The 24,491-nt window shown below is 36.8% G+C and overlaps 1 protein-coding gene across 3 annotated transcripts in view; it reads right to left on the bottom strand.

Moving 5' to 3' along the window:
* Positions 1-24,491, bottom strand: part of CNOT6L (CCR4-NOT transcription complex subunit 6 like) — a 117,504-nt gene that overhangs the window by 9,859 nt on the left and 83,154 nt on the right. For all 3 annotated transcript variants that reach the window (XM_045994840.1, XM_045994844.1, XM_045994837.1), the window contains exons 6-10: positions 22,661-22,729; positions 19,855-20,012; positions 17,520-17,674; positions 5,487-5,638; positions 847-1,074 (exon numbers count right to left, since the gene is read on the bottom strand). In XM_045994840.1, coding sequence (XP_045850796.1) covers positions 847-1,074; positions 5,487-5,638; positions 17,520-17,674; positions 19,855-20,012; positions 22,661-22,729 — 762 coding nt within the window. The remainder of the gene's footprint in view (positions 1-846; positions 1,075-5,486; positions 5,639-17,519; positions 17,675-19,854; positions 20,013-22,660; positions 22,730-24,491) is intronic.

The raw sequence follows: 24,491 nt of genomic DNA, 5'->3' as shown, positions 1-24,491 counted from the left end.
AGTTTCCAACTGCAAGTATTTGTGTTATGTCACATTTACTGTCGAGAGAGTAAACAACTTAAAATAGCTTATTAAAAATATAAAAAATTTAGTAATAGCAAAACAGTAATACTTAAATGTTTTACATTGAACTTTAATATCTAAAATGCAGATATTAATTTTTCCAGAGATCTAAAATAATGTAAGTTAGGACATGAAGTAGTTTAGTGGAGCTCTAGAAGTAATGTCAAATCCAAGGAGAATATGGATCAGTCTTTTGCACCAAACATTAGTAGTCATTTATCTTAATGAATTCACTGAAAAGTTGCAACCCTATTAAACTACCCGTGCTGAGTATTTCCTGGTTGCCTCTTCTCCACTGCGCTCCGTGCCTCAGGAGGCTGATGTGATCAACTGCAAACCCCCCCCCCCCCCCACTCTACCTGCTGGCTGGATTTGGTCATGGGCAGACCGGCCGGAGAGCAGAGTGAGACTCCCACTTTGTTGATGGCTTTGCCTTCACTCCTACTACATAATCCTCTTCTTATAACGACTTTTTCCAAGTTCTGATAAAAGTTCCTACCATTTTCTAAACCCTTAGGTGTAGATGTGGTAAAGGTCCCTAATTCCCTTAGTAGCAGAGGACTGCACCACCCCTTATTTTGTGTACCTTAACCCCGTACACATTTGTGCTAATAGCTTCTATATAAAACTCTCAATTACCCCAGGCCCTATCATCCCTGGATGTGTACTAATACACTCCCTTATACTGGCAGAGAAATTCACTCAAAAGTTGGAAGCTAGCTAGCCCTTCAACTAGCAGTTAAAGCAAAACTGAAAGGAATGAGGAAATGATGTTATAAATACCTGAATCTGGCAATGAGTTAAGATCTGCACATAGCACCAGCGGGATGGAATTAGGATCTGCGGTTGGGCTGCCAGGCCTACTAGAGGCTTTCTCCAGAATGTTTTTAACCTCTGAGACAAACATCATGGTCTGGATGAGTTTCACATCAGAATACTCTGGGTCCCAATGCATGTGGGCATTTGCCACTATAAGCAGCTGTTTGTCTGCAGCATGAATAGGCTTCATACCTAAATTTAAACATTCGAAAAAAGAGGGTAAGATTAGGCTTTATGTATCAAAAAAGCAATTATCTTAAGGTTTTCTCCCAAAAACCCATAGCCCCTTATTTTTTTTCCCATTAATTTGTATCTTCCATTTTATCTCATAATGTAGTTCTCAGAAGCTAAACTGCTAAGATTCTGGTAATCCCACCATGGGAATTACTCCTCTAGATCAGGGTACACAAACTGCAGCCACAGGCTAAATCTGGCCCACCATCTGTTTCTGTACAGCCTGTATGAGCTAACCCTGGTTTTACATTTTCAAAGGAGTCTACAAAAATATCTTCGAAAGACTGTCAAAGAGACTGTATGTGGCCCACAGAGACTAAAATGTTAACTTTCTGGCCCTTTACAGAAAATGTTTGCCAACGTCTATTCTATGTGCCCAAGTTAAGAATTATATCATGATACAATCAAGATTTGATTATAGTTCCTTGATTTGCTGAGTTCTTGGTGTAAACAAGCACTTTGAATGTCTGTGTCATTTAAAGATCACAATCACTTAGTGAGGCAGGTTTTCAGTTATTTGAATGACCTAAACCTTAATTTAAATTCTTCCCACTGCCCAGTACTCACTCACCTTGCGTTTCCTGAGCACATCAGTGATGGATCAATAAAAGGTAATAACACAATATTAACTTACACAAATTAAGTAAGAAAGTTTCCTACCAAAACAAATTCATACTAAAAACCCAAAGAGAGTAATTTTAAAAAGGAGACACGGGAATAGTGTGCTCTCAAAAATCTGAACACGCAGTTTTTGGACCTGGCTTTTCTACTGTTTATTTTGGTGTTGGGATGCTTAACTTTTTTGGTACTTAGGTTCATTTGGAAAGTGAGATATTCATCTAAAAAAGGTTCTTTCTTCCCCCGAAAATTGCTTTATAAATTTTGTCAAAATAAGTGTTAACACAGTATTAACTGTCAAAATGGGAAACAAAGTAGACAATACATTAAAAATTGTGAAAATTAAACTTGGTTAACAGGTAGAGAAAGACATCCATAAAATACTGAAAACACAAAGTTCAATGTGTATGAGGCCATTTAAACTATACATACATATACATACAGTCTCTATTAGTAATGAAATTACTAATAATAAATGAAAGTAAGAAATTAGCAAGAGCTACTCCTAGAGAATATGAATAAGGAACTTCTTACTTTTTATTTTATATACTTTTGCACTACTGCAGTATTAGTAAACATGCACGATTCATTTTCTATTAAAATTTCTATAGAACTACACCAATATCCCGCAATTGTGCTATAAGGTATTCAGTCAAAGGACTCAAAAGTAGTGCTTCTAAGGGATTTGTGCACCCCAATGTTTATAGCAGCATTATCTACAATAGCCAAATTATGGGGAAAGGCCAAATGTCCACCTATTGATGAATGGATAAAGATGCGGTGTGCACACACAAACACACACACACACACACACACAGGAATATTACTCAGCCATCAGAAAGAATGAAATCTTGCCATCTGCAATGATGTGGAATTGGAGAGTATCCTGCTACATGAACTAACAGAGAAACACAAATACTGTATGATTTCATTCATATGTGGAATTTCAGGGAAAAAAGATAATGAACATGGGGGGAAAAGGCCAACCAGAAAACAGACTCTGAACTATAGAGAACACAGTGCGGTTGTGGGGTGGGAGGGCGGGGAAGGGGACGGGCTAAATGGATGATGGGTATTTAGGAGGGCACTTGTGATGAGCACTAGGTGTGGTAAGAACATGATGAATCATTAAACTCTACACCTGAAACTACTATTACTGTATTTTAACTAACTGAAATTTAAATAAAATCTTAAAACTACAAAAAAAATCTGTAGAAATGTCTCTTAAATTTTTCTATTGAAAATATAAAACTCTGCAGAAAAAGACCTAATTTTTAAGTCTACTGTTTTGATAAAATTGTTTCCTTTCACCTTACTAAGATATAATTATCTTCAATGTTGAGTATGAGCAAGTAACTGAAGTGTCTGCTATATGTGAAGTAGACATTTACAAAAAATTCTACTGAGGTATAATCGACATTACATTGCTTTCAGATGTACAACATAATGATTCAATATTTACATACATTGCAAAATGAGTTACCATCTGTCACCATATAAAAGTTAACTCTTGGGATTTACTTTTTTTTTTCCCCCTTAAAGATTTTATTTATTTATTTGACAGGCAGAGATCACAAGTAGGCAGAGAGGCAGGCAGAGAGAGAGGAGGAAGCAGGCTCCCTGCTGAGCAGAGAGCCCACTGCGGGACTCGATCTCAGGACCCTGGGATGATGACCTGAGCTGAAGGCAGAGGCTTTAACCCACTGAGCCACCCAGGCTCCCTGGGATTTACTTTCTCATCAACTTTCAAGTGCACTGCCCTCAGGCCATACAGTATATCCCCATGACTTATTTGTAAGTGGAAGTTTGTACCTCTTGATCCCCTTCTCTCTTTTCCCCGTTCCCTAATCCCTCTCCCCTCTGGCCATCACCACTCTATATTCCTGTATCTGTGACTCTGGTTTTGCTGTCGTGGTTCATTTGTTTTGTTTTTTAGATTCCAGATGTAAATGAGGATATACAATATTTAGCTTTCTCTGACTTATTCCATCTAGCGTAACTCCTCAAGGTCCATCCACATCACTGCAAATGGCAGACTTTTTTTTTTTTTTATAACTGAACAGTATTCATTGTGTATATATACAACCTTTCCTTTATCCATTCATCTGTTGATGGGACACGTAGGCTGCTTTCATGCCATGGCGATTGTAAATAATGACGCAATAACATGGGGGTGTGTATCTCTTTTCAAGTTAGTGTTTTCATTTTTAATTTTTTGTGGAACCTCCCAACTGTTTTCACAGGGGTTGCACCAGTTTGCATTCTCACCAACAATGTGCAAGCGTTCTCTTTTCTCCACAGCCTCACCAAGACTTGTTATTTCTTGTCCTTTTGACAATAGCCATATTAACAGGTATGAGGTGTAACTCATTGTGGTTCTGATTTCCATTTCCCTGATGATTAGTGATGCTGAGCATCTTTTCATGTGCCTGTTGGTCATCTCTGTCTTCCCTAGAAAAATGTCTGTTCAGACACTCTGCCCATATTTTAATCTGATTGTTCATTTTTCTTGCTATTGAGCTTTATGAGTTATTTACATATTTTGGATATTAACCCCTTATTGGATATATGACTTACAAATATAGAAAGTACTTTTTAAAGCAGTTTGACAAGATAAAGTCTTAGAGCCAAAATTCTCTATGCTCCACTCTTTTCCCAGAAATCCTGTGGTGTCACTTCCGGCTGTACATTAAATGTTCACTATGTTAAATATTCACAACGATTAAAAACAACGGAGCCATCAGCACCTTCTATAGTAAATTCCTCTTGTAGGAATAAGAGCCGTATTTCAGAATGTGAAAGTATCTGCTGTATAATTTCTAATTACTTTTCTGAATACTAAAAGGAGAATAAAACTCCGAAAGAAATTCAATTTTCATGAATTGAAGTTACCAAAAAAAGAGGTAACTAACTTTTGAAAAGAGTAAGACTGGAAAGGCCATAAAAGTAGGTAAAAATGGAAAGACCAAAAAAGAAGAAAAATTTAAAATATCTTATCAAAGATTATCTGATGATGGATAAAATAACGAAGAGAAAAGGGAGGTTTGACAGATAGGCATGGTCTGAATAATTCAAACCAATACTCAAGGCAAACATCTTTTCTTCTACAGTAAGAACAGAAAAAAGGTTCAAAAACAAAGCCCTAGTGTGGTCTTAACATCTTCTCCTTGCTCTTGCCTAAAATATACTAATTAAGTAAACAATGAAATGTGCAAAGGCAGGCAGGATAAAGGGGAAAAAAAGGTCTCGATATGCAAAGTACATAATGAGTTTCTGACTTTGAAAGAAGCTATAAATAATCTAAAATGCAAAAGCTAAGTACCAGGTAGATAAAAGATCCCGCTCTTACCCTGACAATGACTGAGATATAACAAAGAAATTAGAGAAAACTTGCCAAGTACTTAACCTTAAAGACAAAAGATTTCACACTCAAGAAGCTAAAAATATGGCTAAAAAGAGAACCAGCTCATCATAATTTCCAAATTCAGCATTTCCTACTTCAAATAACCTTTTGGAAATAATGGCATATTAAATACTTTCCTTTTTACAGATTATCTGGTAAGTAATATCCCTAGATATATATACGATGGTTTACATAATTAGTGTTATTTTCCAGCCCATCTCCCCTAACTTGCCTCAAAGACAACAAAACCACTGTGCAACAAGTAAGGCGGAGTCTACGCGCACTTGTCTGAAATGGAAAGCACGAGACGGTGGTTATTTTTAGTAAGAATACTTTAAATGGTACTCACCTGTTCCAAATAGTTCTTTGTGGACCTCTAATACCACAGCGACACCAATATTATCTTTTGTCATCACTCTGTTCAGCATAGCTTCGGATCCATCTGAATTAGCCATTGCCACCTGGTTAAATTCCACTGTATGCTTTTGCACCAAGGTAAATCTAAAAGGCACAACGCACTAATTAGTATTAGGTATTAGGTACTTGGACTATCGTGCTAAAAGACATTAGATGAGGCTGCACAAGATACACACTATTCACGGTCTCCCTAGTCATTTTCCATCTGCGAGGGGACATGCGATCAATTTCCGCCAGTGAGTCGTAAAACGTGTGATTAAAAACTTTCTTAGAAGTGCCATCTAGCAAAGGCATATGTCCTTTTATGGCTTTATCCCTGTGGTACGCAGCAGGAGGGCAAAAGCCAACCCATTATGGACTGGGAAGCAGATGAAGCACTTCTGGACTACCGTATCTGGACTTGGGTGAAAAAAGTGCCCTTCTAACATTTCTTTAAATTGCTGTTAGAGCTTTCTGGTATTTAAAGGTGAACACAACCTTAACCCAGTTAGCAGATTAATGACAAAGAACAGAGTAAAATCCACCCACCCTGTCTGCAGTTTTATTCTCACCCCATCAAGAGATTTGTCACACCCTAATCTCAACCAAGAAGGCAATTTTTCTAGCTGGCCTTTACTCAAAAGCTGGCATCACATGTATGTAAGGCTTCAGGGGAACAACTTCTATAAGGTGAAAAATGGCTCTCCTGTGACTACAGTTTCTGCATGGATAGTATTTTCTTTCTTTACTTCCAAATTAATAATCGTAGATTTATAGGACTTAACAGAACTGAGTGTAGTACTGACATAGTCATACTGATGACGTACATATGAAAGAGTCATACTGCTTTGGGTCAAGCCATTTAACAACTCTTTTAGCCCAGTTTTATTAGATCTGTAAAATATTTATAAATGGCCAAAACTAACTAAACATACTACTTTTCACTAAATAGTATGTGGAGAGAAGACACCTTTATTCTTTTAACAGGCCTCCATCTCATCCTCCCCCCAGCTTTGAAACAGAAGCACGCACTCCTCTTTACAAGCGAAAATCTTGCTCTGCTGTAGACCACTGTGCTAGATGAAATCGTACTCCTCTCCCTGCCCCAGTTCTCATGCAGAGAAGAACAGAAAGTCAGGTCAAATGCTTATTTCTGACCCAGAGTGATAAAAAGGAGCACAGTTTTCACCTCTACTTTAACGAGGTGACATTTAAACTGAAACATGAAGGATGCGGAGTTACCGAGGTGAAGAATGGAATTAAGAGCATTCCAGGTTGAGGAAGAAGCAAAGATCCTCAGGCAGCAAAGACCTTTGCACGTTTGTGGGATGGAAGAGAATGGAAGGGTATGAAATTACGTTAGAGACGAAAGGCAACAACGGAAGGTTCTAAGCAAGGACATGATATTAAATTTTAAATTTTAAGATCACTCCAGCTGCTTTGTGGAGAATGATTACAGGAGCTGAAGTGGGACCTGTGAGACCAAACAAAGTTTCTGAGGTTGTATCAATGACAGATGACGGTGGCTTGGACTAAGGCAAGAGAAATAGAGAAGAAGGAAGATTCAAAATATGTTCTACAGGTAGATATGACCATTCTCCTTATCAGACTTTTCCAAACATCTAGGCAATAGACATCTTTTTCAAATAGTTTCTGGTAAAATCCCATACATAAATTAAAATGATATTGTTTGAATAAATCAGTCACTTAAAACAACGAATCTGTTTTGATGAATATAAAAATATTAAATCAGAGGGACTGATGATTATAATCTTATATCCGCCTCTGTATCCAGTTTATTTCCGTATTTTTGTTTTAGTTAGAGTATTAACAAAACTCCTGATTCACAGATGGGCACCTGGGTGGCTCAGTAGTTAAGTGTCTGCCGTAGGGCTCAGGTCATGATCCCAGGGTCCTGGGATCGAGCCCCACATCGAGCTCCCTGCTCCACAGGAAGCCTGCTTCTCCCTCTCCCACTCTTCCTGCTTCTGTTCCTTCTCTCTCTCTATCTCTCTCTGTCAAATAAATAAAAAAATCTTAAAAAAAAAAAATCCTGATTCACAGAGACACACAGATATTATTCGTAAATAACTGACTGACCTTGAACTCAGAAAACCTAAGCAAGCAGGAACAACCTTGATTCAGAGGTCTGAAGAAAAACAAGTCAACTAGGCAGCACCTTTGAAACATGTTATTAATTTCCAAGTGTTAAAATTTGGTACTTGACACATTTGAGTGAATATGTTATTTTAAAATTACAGTTTAATTAGTTGTATTTAGTTTTTGAAATATATTCTAAATATTTACAGAACTCTTAAGGCTTATTTACAGGAAGCTTGTAGGAAAGTGTAAAAATCCTGCTTAATGGTAATGTTTTTAGTATTGGAATATTTTACTTCTACCAAAGTCAGGCCATTGTGAGGGAAGGGGGCATCTACTAATTAGAAATGTCTTAACTAAAATTTGTTTTTCTGTACCTTTCTTCCACTGAACCTAGATCAAGATATTTTCTTTAAAAGAATACAGAATAAAAACTAGTATAACTTTACACTACTTTAAATATCACTCCATTACACCTTTCCTAAGAAATGGCCAATTCTTTATATGATATAGGACATTTATGTTCATTTGAACAACTCAAGTTTACCCAAGTTACAGTACCTAGAACTGGGCATAAGTGAACTAGTGTCTTCTTCATTTTAAACTGTATTTCTGTTAGTAAAGACTGAAACTGCACTTAGGTTAATATTAATTATAACCCAAAGAAGAACCAAGATACAACTAAAATTTCCTGGACTTTTCACTCTTAAACCAGTCCTGCATTCCATAGATGCTTAAAAACAAGTAAGTGGAAAAAAATGACCATACAATAAACATATTATACAGACTTGGGAACAAGGAAAAATACAAAGAAAATTTAAAGTTACCTGCAACCAAATATCCCCGCTAAGTCAATATATTTCCCACTGACTTTTCCTGATGCATTTGCATACAAATATTTTTATACAATTGTAATACTCCATAATTTTATATTTCAGTTAATTAATAAATACTCTATCAGGGATAAGGACTTATAAAATTAAATATTATTTAAATTTAATATTTATGATTGTATTATAGTCCACTATACAGATTCACCATAATTTATTTAACATTCTGTGGTAGGAATTTAAATTACTTCTTGATTTGAGCTATTATATTTTTTCATTTTATTTTTTTTTCAGTGTTCCAGAATTCAATGCTTAGAACCACACCCAGTGCTCCATGCCATACATGCCCTCCATAATACCCACCATCAGGCTCACCCATCCCTCCCACACCCCCCAAAACCCTCAGTTTGTTTCTCAGAGTCCACAGTCTCTCATGGTTTGTCTCCCCCTCCGATTTCCCCCAACTCTCTTCTCCTCTCCATCTCCCCATGTCCTCCGTGTTATTCCTTATGCTCCACAAGTAAGTGAAACCATATGATAATTGACTCTCTCTGCTTGACTTATTTCACTCAGCATAATCTCTTCCAGTCCCATCCATGTTGATACAAAAGTTGGGTATTCATCCTTTCTGATGGAGGCGTAATACTCCACAGTATATATGGACCATATTTTCTTTATGTTGTTGATTTTAGCCATTCTGACAGGTGTGAGGTGATATCTCATTGTAGTTTTAACTTGTACTTCCATGGTAAGTGACGATGAGTATCTTTTCATAAGCCTATTGGCCATCTGTATGTCTTCTTTGAGAAATGTCTGTTCATGTTTCCTACCCATCTTTTAATTGGATTATTTTTTAGGTGTGGAGTTGTGTAAGTTCTTTATATATTTGGATACTAACCCTTTATTTGATATGTCATTTGCAAATAGTTTTCCTCATTCTGTAGTTTGCCTTTTAGTTCTGTTAATTATTTCCTTAGCTGTGCAAAAACTTTTTACTTTGATATAGCCCCAAAAGTTTATTTTTGTTTTTGTTTCCCTTGACTCAGGAGACCTATCTAGAAAAAAGTTGCTACCGCTGATTTCAGAGAAATTACTGATTAAGGACACTTTGAAATTTCATTCTTTTTTCCCCAGAAGATTAAACATCCCTACCATTTTTGGTTTTCATAAATGTTATATGTACATATTGGTCTTCTCTGAAATAATCAAAATCCTCAATAGGACAGAATAATAAAAATAATACATGCTGGGGCGCCTGGGTGGCTCAGTGGGTTAAGCCTCTGCCTTCGGCTCAGGTCATGATCCCAGGGTCCTGGGATCGAGTCCCACATCGGGCTCTCTACTCCTCGGGGAGACTGCTTCCTCCTCTCTCTCTGCCTGCCTCTCTGCCTACTTGTGATCTCTGTCTGTCAAATAAATAAATTAAAAATCTTTTAAAGAAAATACATGCTTCTACACGTATTGCACATGTATCTACATGTAGATACTGAGGATCTACTTTGTATCCAGACTTGTGATAGGTACTTGATACATATTAGTCCTAAAATCTGCAAAAACTCTGCAAAGGGTGAATATGGAAACACACTGTCCAGATTCCTCATCAATCTTTTCAGGAATTGCTCTAGTGCAGAGAGCTCCATCACCCAAGGTCAAGTACTTCTAGGAGTGGTGTACGTCCATTTAAAAATCAAAAGCAAAACATAAAAGTTTAGGGATTTTGGTCCCTCCTGGGTTAACTCTGACAGGCCATTCCAGCTCCAAAACTACAGGCAGGGTCAGCTGAGACTGTCAGGCCTGCAACACACCTCCGTTCTCTGCCCAATTTCTTCCCTGTTCCCTTCCATAAGGGAACACCAAACCACCTTATCGTTTTGGAAAATGAGGTCATTTGTTCATCTTCAGTGTCCTAGGAACTTCTCCTACACTGCAACATTCACAATAGGTTACCCATGCCAGTTCTGCAGGCATACTTTCACAAGATTTTTTAGTACCATGGGATATCATTATCTTGATTGGGAAACCTAACTAGTTCGGGCAGTTTAGTGACTCTCTTGCCTTCCCAATTTCCTCTTCGCCTGGTCTTAGTCTTTCCACTTTGAAGACAATTCTCTATAGAGATCATAAAAGCAAAACAGAAGGGGCACAGCTGTTCTATACCTTGATCCTCAATTAGTGATTACACAATCCACAATGGGTATATCCCTTTCTTTAAGTGCATGGTATTTCAAATACCCTTCTTAGCATTTTCACTAAGCCTCTGCTTTTTCTTAGTTTTTTGGCAAAGATCACAGGTTCAGTCAACTTCTTGTTAAAATACATGTTTGTTACTGACTTTTCTTCATTCGAAATGAACCCTGAACAACTGGTTAGTCTATTAAGTCTTCCACCTCCGCCTTCAGTAGTTGAAGGGACAGTGCCCTCTTCTCAAGCACAAATACCAATCTTTCTAATTGGTATAATTAATGATTGTATCACCTCACTTTTGACTTCACAACTTCCCAATCTTCTTGAAGTATCAGGTTTTAAATATCTGTGGTCTCAAAAAGTTCAGAAAAATAAATGAGGTTTCCTAAACAAAATATATACTTATAATTAATACTCCCTTCCTCGGCCCTTCGGTCATACTCTTGAATTTTATCATTTCAGCTTCACCAATAGTTTGCTTTGTGGTTTTTGTTTTTTTCATATTTACTAATTTATTAGAAAGAGAGAGAGAACGAGAGCGCACACACACATCAGGGGGAGGGGGACACAGGAAGAGGAAGAGGGTGTCCTGAGCAGACTTCAAGCTGAATGCGGAGCCAAACACAAGGCTTCATCTCACAACACTGGTATCGTGACCTGAGCTGAAACCAAGAGCTGGATGCTTAACTAAATGAGCCGTCCAGGTGCCACCTCACCGATAGGTGAAGAACCAAAGAGATAGTTGAGCACTACGGAACCAAAGAAAGTTCCTTCTTTACACTTAGAATTAAGCAAGAGCAAGACATGCAGGGTAAGAACATTCAGTTACTCTGCCTTAAGAAAATTTCCAGCACTAGGGCACTAGGGCAGGTAGCTGTAGTCTCCTACACCTTGTCTTGGTTTTGTGTTTATTTTATATTTATAAAACATTTTTAGTACAGTAAGAAATAATTATCCATATTCTATTCATACTATCTTACCAATACTATTTCTGAATTTCCCCTCTTACACGTAACCAAACACACTCCACTGTTTCCATTTTCTGCCTCAAATTTATCTACAGGTGACATTTTGACATATAGAGATGTCTTCCTCATTCCTTCTATTAGACGTTAGTTCTGGATAAAACATACTGGTTTATAATTACTTTCCATTCACTAATCCAAACTATCAATCCTTGTGTTTTGTCTCTATTATCTCTATTATGATATGTCTCTATTATATTTTATTATTTCTATTCCATATCAAGTACACAGATGCTATAAGCATTAATCCTCATGCTACTTTAGTCTAAGAATTCTTCTTTATACCTTTGTGAAAGTCTTATAGAAAGTCAAATGGGCATAGTGAGATCATATATCATAAAGATTGCTAGAATCAAAAAACAAAGACCCCACGCTGCTTACATGATTTGAGGCAGATTATTAGGCTGAATGTTTCAAATACAGGAAGAACATGTCCAAAATAGCCTTCAAACAGAACACTGAGATAACTCAATTTCTTACTAGCTTATGATCCGGAAGTAATTTTATGGGTTGTGATGTGATTAAATCAACGGTAGAGAAAGGACAATGAATGCTAACTATGAGCAAGCAAAACAATATACCCCTCCCTGACTTCATTTACAAGCCAAAACGAACTTGAAAGGTACATAGTCAAGAAATGAGTATAACCACACAAAAGCAAACTATGACCCTTTCTGGATCATATTCCAGCACTCTTAAGCCTAAACCAAACAGAAGTGTTTATTGTATATTTAGGGTAAGATACTATAAAATGTGTTCTTGGGTCCCTTTAGATAATCATGGGAATGCCAGAAAAGAACTTGCTAAAAAAAGTAAGCTTAGACACTGGGATGAATTGGGAAGAAAAGTAGATATGCACTATCCTACCAATCTTTGTACAACTCTTTGAACAACTGAAACCATTTTTACATTCTTGATTTTAGCCCCAGAAGAAACCTCTCGAATTAGGTGAAAGTTATTACTATCTATATTGTGACCCTTGTGGCACAAAAGAGTAATTTTATGTTCCAGATTAAATTTATGGGACAGTGAACAAAAGAAATTAGAAATCACAATCTGGTTTTTTTTTTTTAAATCACACAGACAAATTTTAAATGCAACCACCATTGATGACACAGGATATCAGTATCTGAGAAACCAGTGAGAAGGAATTATCACATTAGGTCATTTTGGAATGATCCTGTAACTTCTGGATGCCCTCTTCTCAAGCGCAGAATTACTGTAATAACATAGGAAGGAAAAGCAAAGACTTGGCCTCACCTGGTTAGTCTCGGATTGGAAGCAGGTTAGAAAGCAGAGACAACAAAGCAAGGAATGAGCACCATGACCACCTGGTTCCAAGTCCTGCTGGAAGAGACTGCTTCTCCACAGTGTCACGGTCACCTGTTCTAACACTGTCTCATCTTTCCCTTTCTCACTGATGTGAAACAAAGCTTGATCACATCAGAACTATTAACTTCAGGAACAGCAAGTAAGTCTAGTATCTAGGTCTTGCTTCATCTCCATTTTTCTCCACTTTCAATTTCTTCAAATTTTGCATCTGGATCTAAGCCCACTTCTTTTTTTTTTTTTCCATTTTATTTATTTTTTCAGCGTAACAGTATTCATTCTTTTTGCACAACACCCAGTGCTCCATTCACAACGTGCCCTCCCCATTACCCACCACCTGTTCCCCCAACCTCCCACCCCTGACCCTTCAAAACCCTCAGGTTGTTTTTCGGAGTCCATAGACTCTTATGGTTCGCCTCCCCTTCCAAATTTTTTTTTTTTAATAAACATATAATGTATTTTTATCCCCAGGGGTACAGGTCTGTGAATTGCCAGGTTTACACACTTCACAGCACTCACGATAGCACTTACCCTCCCCAATGTCCATAGCCCCCTCCCCCTCTCCCAATCCCACCTCCCCCGAGCAACCCCCAGTTTGTTTTGTGAGATTAAGAGTCATTTATGGTTTGTCTCCCTCCCAATCCCATCTTGTTTCATTTATTCTTCTCCTATCCCCCTACCCCCCCATGTTGCTTCTCCATGTCCTCATATGACAGTTGTCTTTCTCCGATTGACTTATTTCACTAAGCATGATACGCTCTAGTTCCATCCATGTCGTCGCAAATGGCATGATTTCATTTCTTTTGATGGCTGCATAGTATTCCATTGTGTATATATACCACATATACACAAAAAAATGGAAAAATGTTCCATGCTCCTGGATTGGAAGAATAAAATATTGTGAAAATGTCTATGCTACCTAAAGCAATCTACACATTTAATGCAATCCCTATCAAAATACCGTCCATTTTTTTCAAAGAAATGGAACAAGTAATCCTAAAATTTATATGGAACCAGAAAAGACCTCGAATAGCCAAAGGAATATTGAAAAAGAAAGGCAAAGTTGGTGGCATCACAATTCCGGACTTCAAGCTCTATTACAAAGCTGTCATCATCAAGACAGCATGGTACTGGCACAAAAACAGACACATAGATCAGTGGAACAGAATAGAGAGCCCAGAAATCGACCCTCAACTCTATGGTCAACTAATCTTCGACAAAGCAGGAAAGAATGTCCAATGGAAAAAAGACAGCCTCTTCTAAGCCCACTTCTGCTAACCACCAAGTGTGTAGGACAAAATACGGCAAAAGGAAATTTAAATTTCTGAGTCTAAAATACTTATCTATAGTAAGTCTTTCCATACACACACAACAACAACAACAACAACAGCAAACACAAATGTATTTTATGAAATACTTTGCACTGAAGATAATAATAGCTACTGAGATAAAGGACAAAGCAAAAGCTGACTTCTAGCATTTTATGAACTGAAACTTCTATTTTCTGGTATCTCCAGGCATCTAGCTACCCAAAAAATGTTTGTAATGATGACCAAAAGGTCCTGCCAAATCTTGAAGTACCTTCTGAAGCCCTGAAGATTAAACTACAAAGAATATGATGCAAGGACTATTTTACTGTATTCTAGCTCTTTGAAAATTGGTCATCTGTGTCCCACTCTTTACTAAGTAATTCCCTATTCTTTCATCACAATGGATAAGAAATTTTTATTACAGTATTTTGCTAAAAACAGTGATTATTATAGTTTCTATTTATGGTTACTTACTCAGTATCACTGTTTCCATGATGGGAAAAACTATCATCAACCTAGAGTGGGAATTTTGAGATACTCTGGTTTTAGGAGAATGAGACTGAGAATGAGACTTGAAGTACTCTTTCTACAGCTGTCTTCTGACTTTGTCGGTTTTGTTAACTACATAGAGAAATGATCTTAGATGGTAACATACAAATAAATACAAATGAGGAAATAAGCCCAGAACGGGAAGTGACTCATTCAAGATTATACAGCTACATAAGTAGGAGAACCACCTGGCTTCACAATTCTTTTCTTTGCACTGTATTATCTCTCCAATCTGAAGAACAGAATAGAATAAAGGCATGGTAGTATACTTTGTGTTAAATTTCAAATAGTTTGGCATTGGACAGTTAGCTCATACAACATCAACAAGTATTTGATACTGCTCACAAAAGAACATAATAAGGTATTATACTCAAAGTATTCATCTGTTACTGGATCCATGTTACTAATCAGGCAAAAAGAGTTGACATATGAAAGAAAACCAAATGATGTACCGAAGTATTTCCTGTGTGCACCTCTTAACTAATTCACAGCATTTTTAATAATTCAAGCTTTGATTTTCAAATACTTTGTTTAAAGTTTCCTAGATAATAGTTGTAACTGTTAGTTCAAATTCTTAACTACCTCTAGTAAATTATCAAGGCATTTTAGATTTTCCTCTCAATCTGTGATGGGAATGATAAAAACCATATTTTCTTCCTTTGGGAAGACACAGTGGCAAATGGAAAAAAACCCTGATGTTTTATCTCAATATTACCAGTATTCTTTTTCCAATTATGGTGTTTCAAGGAAATGTGCTTATGAATATAGGTAACAAACATCAAATTCAAAGCAATTTTTCCAAATAAGGTAAACTTTTAAGAAATACAAGTAATACTGGAAGCTCAATAAGAAGTTTAGTACCATGGTTAAAAGGACTGACTATGAAGCCACACTACTTTCTGTACATTGGTCTCCTCATGTATAAAAGTGAGAATACAGCTGTAACCCTAGCTCTGAGGGTTGCTTTAAAAATTCAGTGAGAGAATCCATAAAAGGCCTAACAGTATATAAAAGTAATATCTATTATTATTCTGAAATTCATAAAAAAAATCATCAACCAACTACAAGAATTCAGTATATTCTAACCTCAAATATTGCAGGCCTATCCACTAATTACTAGCCAAAATGACAATATTTCGATTAAAAATTCACAGAATAAATAAAAATTCACAGAAAAGACAGGAAAATAGGTACAAATAAATGAGAAAAAGTAGGCCAAGCATCTCTCAAATTCACTTATTTGTTTGCTTAACATAATATGCCTGTAATATGCCTGTATCCATAAAAACATGTAATTTCTTTTGTTATAACTGGTATTAAAAGGGGGCAATACTGGAAAATAACATGCTTATCCTATACATAGATGATTCCCTGTCTGTGTCAAACCCAAATGATTAAGCATGGGATTCCACCTCCATCGGATTTTATGCATTTCAGTCTTCTATTGAAGATTCCTTTGTATTTTCCACTATAAAACTGGCAGCCTTTCTGAGGCAAAAAATATGCTTCTCTGTTTTCCGCAAGATGGTAACTAAGTATGTCTGTTATCAACGAGCGACTCAGCCAGCACTCAAAAGGAGACAGATTTCTGAGAGTGTTGTGGCTCTATACCCTCAAGCAGGAAATGCAGTTTCCTAAACCCAATGCAACAAGATAACAAAGGTTTCCACAAGATCATTTATGTATTTTTTTTTAAATATTTTATTTATTTGACAGAGAGAAATTACAACTAGGCAGAGAGGCAGGCAGAGAGAGAGGAGGAAGCAGGCCCCCTGCGGAGCAGAGAGCCCGATGCGGGGCTCGATCCCAGGACCCTGAGATCATGACCTGAGCCAAAGGCAGAGGCTTTAACCCACTGAGCCACCCAGGCGCCCCTCATTTATGTATTTTAATCAGCAGATTCATAAATTCTCAACTTTTACTTCCTTTAATCAAGTACATCAACAGCACTGAAAAAACACAAATCATGTTTTCTCTGTATTTGATAATGGCTGCTTTCCACTGTCCTGTCTCAGTCAATCCTTTAACTCTCCAGCTCCACCAGCTGTGGCTCTTCCACCCTCCCTCATCTATGCAAACCTCTCAGATATATATTATTTTATGTTTATTTTCTTACGTCATTACCTTTTCCTACTAGACCAGAGCTCTGAGTGGGATTAGGAATTATGTCTTGTCTACTTTATGTCTATTTTGACTAGCATAGCACCTGTCACAAAGCAAATAAACGCTCAGTAAACATTAAGTGAATAAATGATTAAATAAATGAAATGTTAATTGAAAGGATGAAAAAGGTTAACAAAATTAATGATTCTGAAAAAGCCAATTACCAAAACAAAGCTTACAGAAAGAAACAGATCACTCATTCCAAATCCTAAAAAGCACTACACTTTTTTTTTAACACCAGAAAGTATTTTACTTCATGAAAATATATTTGGAAATATGATAACACAACATATTCAAGTATATACCTCTCAAAATTTTTAGTATAATTCAGCAATAAAGCATAAAGTACAATAAACATTATTTCCAATACATTCTAAGAAATATAACATGTCCACCAGTTTAAATTTTTACGTCTCTTGCTTTCTAGCTAACTTACTGTTAATTTGTGTGTTAAAGAAGTAAGTATACAGTATTATGCTTTGTTTCCTTAACTCACTTTTCTGTTTTGAAGAATATTGCACAACCGTCCACATGCTTTCTCTCCTGCTCAGACATGATTTTGGCACGTGACTTTGGAGAAAAAAATCCATCATATCCACGCTCCTTCAATGCTGGCAGAAAGAGAGTGAAGTATTGCTCTGTTTCCACTTCCTGAGGTGAAAGAAAAGTTGTCATCGACAAGACAGAGGAGAACTTTAATGAAGATATAAAAATTTTTAGCAGTTTAAGTAAACTGTGACGAAGTTAAAATAAGTCACAGAACAAATATTCTCTGTCCCACCTTACCACTAGCAGCAGTCACTTGATAATGGCAGCTTTCAAACCTGAAAGAACCTGAACTGTTGCCTCATTTTCTCTTGCTTACTAGCTAGTTGGTCCCAAATCTCTTTAGTTCCAATTTAGAGTTCATTCTACTATACAATAATTCCTTAAAACTGGTAAAATTGGACATATTATAGATTAAGCAGTAAGGAATAGTAAGTTTAATTTACAGGGGTAATTTTAAAAAACTATTTCTCTTTCTCAACTGCAATGGAAAGGAATGATACCCAAGAGTGAGAAGTCTAAGATCAATCAACAATAAGTTCAACTTTAAAGAATTTAAGGTACCTGAACACCAATCACCCAATAGTCTCTGTTAATCCAGTATTTTTAAATTAGATTATTTTATTCTTTGACCCATGTTTTTAATCTTTCCAAATGAAATAATTAAATGTGAAGATAATGATTTATGTATGATGATGCTCCTAACATGATTTTATAATGGTAAAAACTAATAAATAGCCTAAATGGTCACCAGTAGGGAAAATGCTGAATCAATAAATATTCATTCATATAATGAATTGGCTTGGAAGAATTTTAGTAATATGGAAAGTACATTAAGTGCAATAGTGTGATCTCAACTTTACTTTGAAAATAGATCTGTAAATAAATTTTAAAAAGCATACAATAAATACTTCAGAAGTTTTAGGGTTTTCCTCCATTATTTTTTCTAAATATTCAATTTCTCTAGAATGAACATTTTATACTATGGTATTACCTTTACAATAAAAAATACCTTTTAAATTATGTTTTTATCCTTCAAACTATACTCAGAAGAATGTAAGGCTATCATTACTACAAATACTAAATAAAAAAGAAGACAACTAACTTTGCCTCCTTCTCCCCCGCGATTCTGCCAGTTCTCCATGTTCAGAAGAAAATTTAATTTTTGAAGATTTTTATTATTTCCCAGGAAGTCATATGAACCACAGACAACATATATTTTCAAGCTACTCTAGTACAAAAAATTATTTAAAAAGTAATACCTTTCTTCTCAGGCTGTGCTAAAAAGCAGCTATAAAATTCTAACACTTAAAATTTTAAAATACCTTCATAAACATGTAAGATGTTTTGAAAGTTGCTAAGAAAAAAGTTATTAAATACTACTAGAAATCTTGGCTATTTATTAGTTGAGTGTTGAAGTGCTAAAACACATATTTCAACAGAAAGGTGTTTCTTCAGTTAAATTCATTATAATAAAGGGGTATAAAACAGAAAAGTCCATTTCAGAGACAGTTTTTAAAATAATGCAAAACTGCATGATTTATAGCACAATATTTGTAAGTGTTTGCAATGTTTATCATTAAGGAACAGTGGACAAATAATATTTTTTAAAGATTCCATCATAAGTTAAATTCACATTCTTAAATGACACAACCTTCTGCAGTCTTCTCTTTCAACAGTAACAGTGATCTGTTCATAAGATGAACTGTTAACATGAAAAATGGATGAGATCATTTTCACTTAATAGTAAATGAGTACAGGTGGACGGCTGTACTCAGCAAAACAGTTCAACCGTGGAAATGTCTCATCTGCTTACTAAAATTGCCCTTTTTTTTTAAAGTATTTTATTTATTTGACAGAGAGAGATCACAACTAGGCAGAGAGGCAGGCAGAGAGAGAGGAGGAAGCAGGCTCCCCGCGGAGCAGAGAGCCCGATGCGGGGCTCGATCCCAGGACCCTGGGATCATGACCTGAGCCGAAGGCAGAGGCTTTAACCCACTGAGCCCCCCAGGCGCCCCTAAAATTGCCCTTTTTAAGATGAGAGGAAACAAGTCCTTTTGAGCTGTTTTGAACACAGACTCTCTCCTGGAAGTAAGATCTATTAAGTTCATCCTTAAGTTTCAGACAATTGAATTTCCTTTTTTTAAATTTTTTTAAGACTTTATTTTTAAAGTGCTCTCTATACCCAATGTGGACCTCAAGCTCACAACCCGGAAATCAAGAGCCGCTTACTCCACCAACTCAGCCAGCCAGGGGCCCTCAGACAATTAATGTCTATGTGTTACCTGAAGACTAATGATATCTGCATCACAGTTAACAATTTCTTCCATAATTCCCTTTTTCCTGTATTCCCAGTTTAATGCCCAGGATGGGCAGTAGCCGTATAGCTGCCGGGTGGCGTATTTATCACATAACACATTGTAACACATAACCGTGAATGATGCTAAGAAATGGGAGGGGAAAAAAAAAAAGACAAAAGGGAGAAAATTAGGCAAGAATTCAAAGAGAAGTTATCATATGATACCAAAACAAGCACAGAGGCACACAAACCTATCCCAAATATCACCATTGTGAAATGCCTTCGGCAAAATTCTGTTAAACTTTATCTACTAAGACTTCATTGAAGTCCATCACATCAAAGTTCTTTCACTAGAATTAGACTTATAGTACACATTTTAGATTTTTAGGAAATTTATTTTAATAAAAATTCAAATTCTAAGTCAGGATGCTAATATTTTGCACATAATTTTTTGAGCAAAGCTTTATTTAACTGGAACAAAAGTGAATTTAGTTTTGTTCATTAAAAGACTCTAACTTCATTTTTACTAACAAAATACCCATTATTTAATACTTTTGGGAGCCTCTTACTACTCTTATCACTCTGAGCCAGAACACTGACTAACAAAGTTTAGTTGTAAGAGAATTCTTTTTGCCAAATCATATATTCATTTTTGAAACTGAATTCTCATTTTAAAATGCCCCTGAACTATAGAAGGACTGTGAACAAACTAACAGGAGAACACAATTTATAGCCTTACTACCAAAAAATGTGCTCTGAAGACCCAAAGCATCCGTTATCACCTAGGAACTCAAAAATACAGACTCTCTGGTACCACAAAGACCTACTAAGTCAGAAACTGCAAGCTAACAAAATCTCCAGGTTATTAATATGGACATTAATTTTTAAAGCCCTGATTTTTATCAGTAATTCTCTATCCAGGCTGCCCATTAGAATCACTCTGTACAGTGTTTTTTAAAAGTTCTCATTCCCAGGGCCCTGCTCAAGACTAAGTAAGTTAGTATATTTAGGTCTAGATATACATATTTTTAAAAAGATCCCAAATAATTATAGTGGGCAGTAATGGCTGTGATTCACATACTTAAATAAAAGGTGAGGAATACAAATAATGAAGTAATAATACTTCACTGAAGTTGGTTAGATTCAGGTAATGGGGAAAGTATTAAGAGAAACTCAGTTCAGTGGTCCCTGGGGATCACACTGGAGGCCATTTCGTACACTGTTAGCTTTTTCACTATATGGTACTGATTCTTACAAAATAAATCCTAAGTATTATATGCATCTCCCTACTCACCAGAAGTAAAAGCCCCTTTATTTAGCACTCAGATTCTACTGAGGAAAGTACAATACCTCCCAAGGAAAATCCATACTCATTTTTCAATAAGGAAAACCCAAGAACACATTACTTTGAGAATTCAACAAATGATGAGATCATGTTTCTGTTGTTCTTTTTCTTAACGAAAATGTATGTATGCAGTATTAGGAAAGCTTTTCTTCAAGATTATGTTCACTAGTGCTCAAGAAAGGATTACTCTGAAGAATCAGAAAATAGTGTTTTTAGAATCAGAAAGGGAACAATTAATTATGCATTAGGGAAGGTTAAACAAAATAAATCCACCAAGTTAAGACTCTGCAGAAAACCTCAGGTATTCCTTTTCCTCAGACCATCACTGTGCATCCTGTTAATACAAGTGTTCTTGCAATGGACCAACAACACAGTGCCTCCTAGAACAGGCTCATCCTGTGACTCTAAGAGTGTGGTAGTGTTAAAATTACTGTCCCTGGAAGACACAGAAATGTACTGCTTATGCTGTTATTTATCAGTGTTATTATAACACAAAAGAACCACGAAGATGTTATATTTCCTACATTTCCCAATTTCAAAGCAAATAATTTTTTCTGAATCCTCTTACTTTAAAAAAAAGCACACAAACAGAAGGGCTTTAGAAGTACATAAGTTCTATGATTTACCCTTTAAAAATTACTAATGTGTCGGTATTCAGTGACTGATCCAACCTGGGTATTAAAGCAGTAAAATTTTCATTTGTTAATTTTAAAATGAAATTAGATATAATGAAAACTTACTCTTGAGATTAAAAAGAAAGCATCTGGAGAAATACTAATTCATAACTTAAAGCAGAACTCCCATTACTAAAATGTCTAATAAGCAGTAAGAAGAACTATAAATGATGCCAAATCATTATTAGTCTCCACAAAGAGATAAAAGGTTTATATTTTCTACATTACCGCAATTCTAGAAATGCTAAACTAGATCTTTAAACTGCTTATTCACGCATGCTCGACCTTTTCTACACCACTGGCCTAGTACCATATTTTGTTTCCAATATAGCAAATATAGACTCAGTCGAAATTAATCTTTCAAAAGCGTTACTACTCTAACTACTGAAGAAAGATGAAGTACCCAAGTGGTTTAAAATTTTCAGAAAAAAATTATTTTTCATTTTTTCTATTTAACTATTTAACTCACCCAATACCCTAAATGAAGAGGCCACTTGGAAGGCTTAATTTATTTTCTTATTTGTAAGGCTTTATTTACAAGGAATAATTGTAAAACCAAGAGCCATATCATTGTGAAAGATAAAGGAGATTCCCACACACGGTGTTAATGTGGGTTTTATACTTTCAAATCTACCTATCAGTACTTTTTGAAGCTCATCTACCTTGTGGACATAAAATGAAGGCTTGTTATACTTGTATCACAAAGCCCAAATGGCATTTCCAGTATTTCTGGGGAAAAAAAAAAGTCAAGAAAAATATGAAAAACTATTTACCTGATGGCAGAATTTGGTCTCGTTCTTTTAATGTAATCCATGGCCTCGGAGGAAGCTGCTCTGGATGAACTGGGGGGGCGGGGGAGGGGGGGAGGAGAAAAATCTTTCTTAAACATAAGTTATTTTCATGTGCTTCTAAAATCAGTATCATTTACTTTATAATGTCAAATCAACTTCTGTTTTCTCTTCAGCTATAGGGCCCATAACTGACTTAAAAATCTAGCACTGAAATACAGAGAAGATTTAACAGCCAAAGGAAGTTTGAGCAGACTTAAGCAGAAAACACATAATAAATTTATGAAAAGAACATTAGGAAACTCATTATTCGCAGTTCCACTTACACAGTATTTATGAGAAGTACCTTTTTAAAACCTTAAGATCAGGGCACCTGGGTAGCTCAGTCAGTTAAGCATGTGACTCTTTTTTTTTAAAGATTTTATTTATTTATTTGACAGAGAGAGATCACAAGTAGACAGAGAGGCAGGCAGAGAGAGAGAGAGAGGGAAGCAGGCTCGGTGCTGAGCAGAGAGACTGATGCGGAACTCGATCCCAGGACCCTGAGGATCATGACCTGAGCCGAAGGCAGCGGCTTAACCCACTGAGCCAGCCAGGCACCCCTCTTTTTTTTTTTTTTTAAGATTTTATTTATTTACTTGGGGGGGGGGGCATGAGAGAGGGGAGGTCAGAGGGAGAAACAGACTCCCTGCTGAGCAGGAAGCCTGTTGTGGGACTCGACCCCAGGACCAACATCATGACCTGAGCTGAAGGCAGTCGCTTAACCAACTGAGCCACCCGGGCACCCACACATCTGACTCTTGATTTCAGCTCCAGGTCTTGGGATGAGCCCAGCCATGGCTCTACTCTCAGCAAGGAGTCTGCTTGGGATTCTCTCCCTCTCACTCTGGTCCTCCCCTGTTCATACACACTGGCTAAAGTAAAAATCTTAAAAAAAAAAAAAAAAAAAAAAAGAAAGAAAGAAAACCCATAATCTTAAGTAGCTCTTATGTCTTAATTACAAATGTAAATAGTATAATTTCTCTGCTGAGATATCAAAGCTATGTGAGGTTCCAAAATACTAATGAACCGAAATACTCAAATACTGTTAAAATAGAAAAAAAGAGAGGAGGAATAAGATGGCAGCAAAGGAGAACTAAATTTCATCTGGTCCCAGGAATTCAGATAGATATTTATCAAACCATTCTGAACACCTACAAACTCAACAGGAGATCAAAGGAAAGAATAGCAGCATTTCTAAGAACGTTAGAACAACCACCTTCTGGAAGGTAGGACGTGCAGAGAAGTGAGAGCGAGGTGATATACGGGAAGACAGACTATGGGGGAAGGAGCCTCCTCAGCTGGCTCACGGCCAGTGATAGAGCAGCAGAGCACAAAATCAGAACTTTTAGAAGTCTGCTCCACTGAGGGACATCACTCCACTGGCTAAGTGGGGGTGGAATCCTTACTGGGACGGTGTGGTTTCAGGACCATCAGAGTTACAGAAAGACAGGAGCTGTCTGAGTGGGCAGAGCTCCCAAGTCTTGGAGTGGGGAAGCCGCCTCAAAGATGGAGCTGAGGAGTGGGCTATCAGCTCAGGGTTGCCATAAGTCGTGATCCATGCTCCAGTCAGGCCACTACTCTTCAAGCAGGGACCCCACAAGCGGCAAATGCAGGGAGACTCCCTTTTACTCCCAGAAGGAACAGCATGGGAGGGCACTGCAGGAATCACCTGGGTCTAAAGACGGCAAATGGAGTTGTGTGCCAGAGACAGAAAGGCTCTGTCATGGGCCAGGTTGGCAGGGAGTGCCGCCAGAAACCAGGGAGATAGGAGTGA

This window comes from Meles meles, chromosome 2 (genome assembly GCF_922984935.1).
Source record: "Meles meles chromosome 2, mMelMel3.1 paternal haplotype, whole genome shotgun sequence".
Lineage (NCBI taxonomy): Eukaryota > Metazoa > Chordata > Mammalia > Carnivora > Mustelidae > Meles > Meles meles.
This window is presented reverse-complemented; position numbering and strand designations above follow the sequence as displayed.